This window comes from Leptopilina heterotoma, unplaced genomic scaffold (assembly GCF_015476425.1).
Source record: "Leptopilina heterotoma isolate Lh14 unplaced genomic scaffold, ASM1547642v1 Lhet_183, whole genome shotgun sequence".
Lineage (NCBI taxonomy): Eukaryota > Metazoa > Arthropoda > Insecta > Hymenoptera > Figitidae > Leptopilina > Leptopilina heterotoma.
The window spans coordinates 712,912-719,351 of NW_025110901.1; the positions used below are offsets into that span (position 1 = coordinate 712,912).

At 24.6% G+C, this 6,440-nt stretch overlaps 1 protein-coding gene across 2 annotated transcripts in view; it reads left to right on the forward strand.

Annotated features, from left to right (window-relative positions):
* The first annotated feature begins 1,840 nt into the window (after nucleotides 1-1,840).
* The window catches only part of LOC122500305 (ubiquitin-like modifier-activating enzyme ATG7), a 32,081-nt gene continuing 27,481 nt past the window's right edge, over nucleotides 1,841-6,440 (forward strand). Inside the window, exons 1-9 of one of the 2 annotated variants that reach the window (XM_043609176.1) lie at nucleotides 1,841-2,013; nucleotides 2,512-2,750; nucleotides 2,826-3,291; nucleotides 3,394-3,725; nucleotides 3,816-4,116; nucleotides 4,293-4,640; nucleotides 4,869-4,984; nucleotides 5,358-5,655; nucleotides 5,854-5,950. In XM_043609176.1, coding sequence (XP_043465111.1) covers nucleotides 2,560-2,750; nucleotides 2,826-3,291; nucleotides 3,394-3,725; nucleotides 3,816-4,116; nucleotides 4,293-4,640; nucleotides 4,869-4,984; nucleotides 5,358-5,655; nucleotides 5,854-5,904 — 2,103 coding nt within the window. In that variant the 5' untranslated portion in view covers nucleotides 1,841-2,013; nucleotides 2,512-2,559 and the 3' untranslated portion in view covers nucleotides 5,905-5,950. Of the gene's footprint in view, nucleotides 2,014-2,511; nucleotides 2,751-2,825; nucleotides 3,292-3,393; nucleotides 3,726-3,815; nucleotides 4,117-4,292; nucleotides 4,641-4,868; nucleotides 4,985-5,357; nucleotides 5,656-5,853; nucleotides 6,260-6,440 lie in introns of those variants that run through there. The other variant, XM_043609175.1, reaches the window with a different exon arrangement.

Here is a 6,440-nt window from a genome sequence, read left to right on the forward strand (position 1 = left end):
TTTATTCCATTATTATTATTATTATTATTATTATTATTATTATTATTATTATTATTATTATTATTATTATTATTATTATTATTATTATTATTATTATTATTATTATTATTATTATTATTATTATTATTATTATTATTGCATTTTTATTTCCACTTTGTTGTTTTGTTGTCTGTTGGTATGTCCATGTGTTTTTTTCTGTTTCAGAATTATTTTTTTTTAATCAACGATTAACGAAGTAAGTTAAATTTTAATCCAAGTATGTAATTTATAATTGTTACTATATATTAGATTTTTTTATGTTTCAGATTTTCAATTAATGGAAAATTAAGTTAAGTGTAAAATAGTATTGTTTATTTTGTAATTTATATAGGTGTTAATATTCTCTCTTTTTAGGATCAAAAATATATTTTTTTAAGGTAACTGCAAGTAATTATTTTATTATCTAAATTTTATAAAATTATTAAAAATTATTTCTCTAAAAATTGTTTGGTTTAACTTTTTAGAGGCATTGGATTTTAATTGTATATTTATTTTATTAGTAAATTTATAATAATTTCTCTTTTTAGAATCATCAAAAAAATTTGAGGTAACTGTAAGTATAATATTTTAATTAATTTATCTAAAAAAAATTTTTTTAAATTTTAAATATATATTTTTTCTTTTAGGATCAACAAAATATCTCAGGTGAATTTATGATTTTGTATTTAATTAACAATTTTAATTTGTTTTTATTGTTAAAATTTTATTATATTACGATAATTTATATTGTTTTCTCTTTTTAGAATCATCTAAAAAAAACTATGAGGTAACTTTATGTGATATTATGATTAATTTCTCTATAAAAATTGTTTATTTTTTCTTACTTTTCAGAGTCATTAAATCTATTTTGAATTATTTTTTAAATATATATTTTCTATTGTATTCTCTCTTTTTAGGATCAACAAAATATTATCTCAGGTGACTTTACAATATTTTATTTAATTAACAATTTTAATTTGTTTTTAATATTAAAATTCTATTGTTACTAAAATATTTTGTATGATTTTCTTTATTTAGAATCGTCAATAGATATTTGAGGTAACTTTATGTGATATTTTAATTAATTTCTCTCAAAAAATTGTGTACTTTTTGTTTTTTTATGTATTCTCTTTTTAGGGTATTAAGTAGTCAGGTAACTTGATTAGTTTCGATTTAATTAATAATTTAGTTTGTTTTTTGTATTTAAATTTTATTCTTATAAAAATTTATATTATTTTTTTTAGAATCATCAAAAGAATAAAATTGAAGGGCTACATAAAATAAGGGGACGAACGCGTGGTTGAAAGGAATAATATCAGTCAGGTAGCAGCGAGCGGCTCAAGGCTTGTCACTGCTACCCGACTGGTAGTATCCCTTCCAAGCCTCGCGTTCGTCCCCTTATTTTATGTAGCCCTTCAATTATGAGATTACATATGTACTTTATGGGATATTTTAATTCATTTTTTTAAAAATGGTTTATTTTACTTGTTAGAGGCATTTGATTTATTTTGTATTGTTTTTGTTTACTTTAATGTTATATATTCTTTTGTATTTTCATTTTTTAGAATCAGAGGAATATCTAAGGTGACTTTATGAGTTTTTATTTTATTAATAATTAGTTTGTTTGTTTGTAAATTGAATTCTAATACTTGTATTTATTTTTTGCTTGTTATTAATATTAGTTTTTTTTCAGATTGCTTTTTTGTGAGTCGGGGGTTACATTTTTCTTAAACGTATAGTAAGGTTTACGTTTTATATTTCCCGCTCATTCATGATGCCACTTTCATAATAGAGACTTTTATGAAACTAAAAATACATCTAGTTATAAAGAGGAAATATCAAGAATAATAAACAAACGAAGGAAATACTAAACAAGAAGAGAGGATAAATAAAGAATTATATTTATTATGAAATATATTTAATTATCAATTTGGAGTAGTATAAAAATATTATGTGGTATAAGAAGTGAGAATATCTGGTCAATTTCTGCTGACAGTGAGTATTCTTCTTTCAATATATATAAATCAAAATAACAATGAGGAATTGACATTAGAAGTAGTTTTTTATAAAGTTAATTTCTATTTTTATTTTCTTTGTTAATTGACAAAGAATTCAATTTGTTTATTAACCGAATTTGTTATTGCTCATTTTGTCCTTTAGCATCAAGTAAATAATTGTTTACATTTTTCTAACCTCACATTTCTGTATTTTTATTCGATTTCTTATATTTTTTGTTAGTCTATATTTTCTAGTTTAAAAAATTCAGTTTAAAGAGGAATTTAGACTTTATTCGCTTATTTTTTAACTCTCATTTATGTTTGATGTAATATTCCCTTTTCTTTCAACATGATTTTTGTTTATATTTTTTTTCCGATAATCTTTTCATATAATTAGTGTACTAAGAGTTAATATTAATTCTTTATCAATTATTCTTGTCAATTTATATTTTTCCCTAATAATTTATAATAATAATGTATATTTTTTGTTTTTCAGAACTGTACATATATTTTATTAATAAAAATAAGTGAAATATTATTAATAATGGCAGATAATTTAGTAAAATTTTCGAAATTGAGATCGGCAACAGAAGCCAGTTTTTGGGCGAAATTTTCCGAATTAAAAATTGATAAATTTAAGTTGGATGATAAAATTAATATACCTCTATGGGGAAGTTATAGTTTAAACGATAGTAGATCAAGTCCATTGTTTCTAGACTATACTTCCTTCAATAAGTAAGAATTTTTTTATTATTTAGAGAATTATAATTTCATTAAAATAGAGATTAACATTTTTTCGTTCAATTTCAGAAATTTAGAAACAACTTTACATAATAATGCAGTTGCTTGCTATGGTTTCATGGTGAATACGAATACTCTTGAATTATTTAAACAAACGCAACCCGAACAATTTATAAATTCATTCGCAAAGCATTTAATTGAATCAATTAAAAGTGGCACCGCTCTTCAAGAACCATGGAGGCTCTCTTTATTTATAATGCTCTCATTCTCTGATTTGAAAAAGTACAAATTTTTCTACTGGGTTGCACATCCAACTCCATACAATTTACCTGAGACATTCTATCAAAAGAATCCAACACCAATATGTGATGAATTAAATTCTAGTCAAATTATTGACTTACAAAAAGGTTTTTCTGAACTAGATAGTAAATCAAAATCGTTTTTTACTGTTTTTAAGTCGAACGAAAATAATAGTGTTCACATTAAAACATTAGCGGAAGGAGTGGAATTTATTAAAAATAAAAATAATGATTTCGTAAGTTTAAAAATATTTTGTACTATTTTATTTGCTATAGACTACTATAGATTGATTGAAAATTTTCTATACGGTAACTATTTACAATAAATTTATTTACAGGAGTCAAAATCACAGGATGCGGTTTACTTTGCTTTTTACGATTCCACCGGAAATTCGACAATAACACCAGGTTGGCCTCTTCGAAATTTATTGTGTCTTTTATTTTGGCACTGTCCGGATTTTAGTTTCACTGAGACAATGAATTTTCTCGCAATTAGAGGAAATGATATCAATAATGCGATATTTTATTCTATAAAATCTAAAGAATATTCGGACATCGAAACTGTTCGAAATGAAATTTTGAAAGAACCTTTCGTCGGTTGGGAATCGAATACAAGTGGAAAAATGGGTCCCAATATTACTGATTTGTCAGACTCTATGGATCCTGTTAAGTAAGTTTTTTATAAACTAAAAAATTACAAACTAAAAAAGAAGATTTTTATTTTAAATTAAAATTTTGTCTAACGTGTTACCATTTTTAGATTATCAAGCAGAGCAGTTAATTTAAATCTTAAATTAATCAAATGGCGTCTTGTTCCTGAATTGGAATTGGAAAAAATTGCCGAACTTCGATGTCTTTTACTGGGGGCTGGAACTCTGGGTTGTTCCGTTGCTCGAGTATTACTTGGTTGGGGCGTTAATACAATAACGTTTGTTGATAATTCCGTCGTATCGCATAGCAATACAGTTCGCCAAAGTCTTTATACGCATGAAGATGCTGTTAAACGTCGACATAAAGCCGAAGCCGCTAAAGATGCTTTACTCAGAATTCATCCAAGTTTGGTAAAGGATTTTTATCTTTTTAAATAAAATTCTCCTTGTAATTTTAGAAATTCAATTATTATGAATATTATTTATTTATGAATATTTATTTATTTTAATCGAATTTATCTATTTACAAAAATAAATAAAACGAGCGGGTCAATTATTTCGGATTTGAAAAATAAATTCTCTTTCAGAATGCTGAGGGTGTGGTTTTGCAAATTCCAATGCCGGGACATGTTGTTGGCAAAAGTATGATGGAGTCGACAGAGAATGCTTTTAAAAAATTGGAGGAATTATATAAAAAGCATGATGTTGTTTTTCTTCTTTTGGATTCAAGAGAGGCAAGATGGTTGCCCACTGTTTTATGTGCTGCAATGAATAAAATTGCTATAAATGCCGCTCTTGGTTTTGACTCTTACACAGTTCAACGTCATGGTACTCGCAATTTACAAGAGGCATCGACTCCCGATCTAATGGTACAAAATCCATCTGGCAAAGATCTTGGCTGTTATTTTTGTAATGATATAACACAACCTGGAAATGTGAGTCAATTTTTACTTTATAATAGATTATTTTGTTTCTCTTAATTATGTTTTTTTTTCTTCCTGAATACTTTTTTGGAAATTTAAATTTTACTGGAAATTCTACTCAAGTTTACTCTTAAAAATTGTTAAAATACTAATTCTTATTAAAATGAAATACAACTTTTCTGTTAAAAATATTTAAAGTGCTAAAGTCTTATTAAAGTAATATTCAATTTTTATTTTCAGTCTCAGGTGGATAGAACTTTAGATCAACAATGTACAGTGAGTCGACCAGGTTTATCTTACATTGCCTCTGGCCTGGCTGTCGAACTTTTAGTTGCACTAACACAACACCCTGATGAGTAATAAATTCTACCGTTTATAATTAATTCTTAAATTAATTTTTAAATTAATTTTTACTTGTTAATTGTTAATTTATATTTGTGATTTATTTTTACTTACTTTCAGTTGTTAATTTATTCATTTAACAAATAAAACTAAATAAATAAATTAAGAACTCAAAGTAAATTAACAAATAAAACTAAATAAATAAATTTAGAACTCAAAGTAAATTAATTAATTAACAACTTTTTAGTTGTTAATTTATTTATTTACTTTGAGTTCTTAATTAATTTATTTAGTTTTATTTGTTAATTTACTTTGAGTTCTTAATTAAGTTTTCAATTTTTGAGAGAAAAAAGAAAATGGAAATTATATTTATTTGACCAATTTTAGAAATGATGCGGTGGCGATGTTGGATGACAGTAAAGATCTTGCTCGCATGAATAAAAATAATTCTAGTTTTGGATTATTGGGAGGAATTCCACATACGATTCGTGGATCTCTATGGGGACATGAGCAACGTTTGACAATTACTCATAGATTTCCCTCGTGCACCGCTTGCTCTTATCCCATTATTAATGAGTACAAAAAACGTGGATTTTCATTTGTTCTCGACGCTTGCAATCAACCAAATTATTTAGAGCAATTAGCTGGTTTAGAGGAATTGCTGAAGAGCACTGATTTGGAAGAGGTAATTAATAGTTAAAATAGCAAATTTATTAATAATGAAAAAAATAATTAAAAAAGCAAATTTCATTTAAATTTAATTATAGAAGTTTTTTATTTTGCTTCCTCATAGAGGAAGGATTGTAATTATACTATGTTATTAATAATTAAATAAGTAATGAGAAATATGAATTTTTTTCAATAAAAATATATTATTTTTCAGTTTTGCTACGCTCTTGATACATCAAGTGATGAGGAGGAAAAAGATTCATGAAACGGTTTTTTTAGTCAAAAATAATGGAGAAAATCGTAAATTGGTTGTAAGTCATTTTTTTTCTAATTATATATTTTATATTTGTGTATTAAAAATCGGCGAAGGGTCGAACAGTATTGATAACCAGTTATAGGAAAAAGAAACTTTTTATATTTTAGGTACTTTTTAATATTAATGTTAATATGCGATTAACGTATAGAATTAAAAGAAAGAAATGAAGCAAAATTTTCCGAATGTTTCACTACATTTTTAATTTTGTTTCTGTTCTTAAACGTATCGGAAATGAACTATTTATTAACATGAACTTTTTAGTTTTTAATTTCATTTGTAATTGAAAATACGAATCATAAGAATAGAAGAAATTGTTATAAATTTCATAACATTTGTAATAATTATATTTTATAAATATTTTTGAAATATTGTTAGAATTTTTATAAGTTATTATAAAAAAGATATAATTTATAACATTTATAGAAATTGTGATTTTATAATTGTAAAATATTTGGAAAATTTTGCACTATTAACAAAAGTTATGA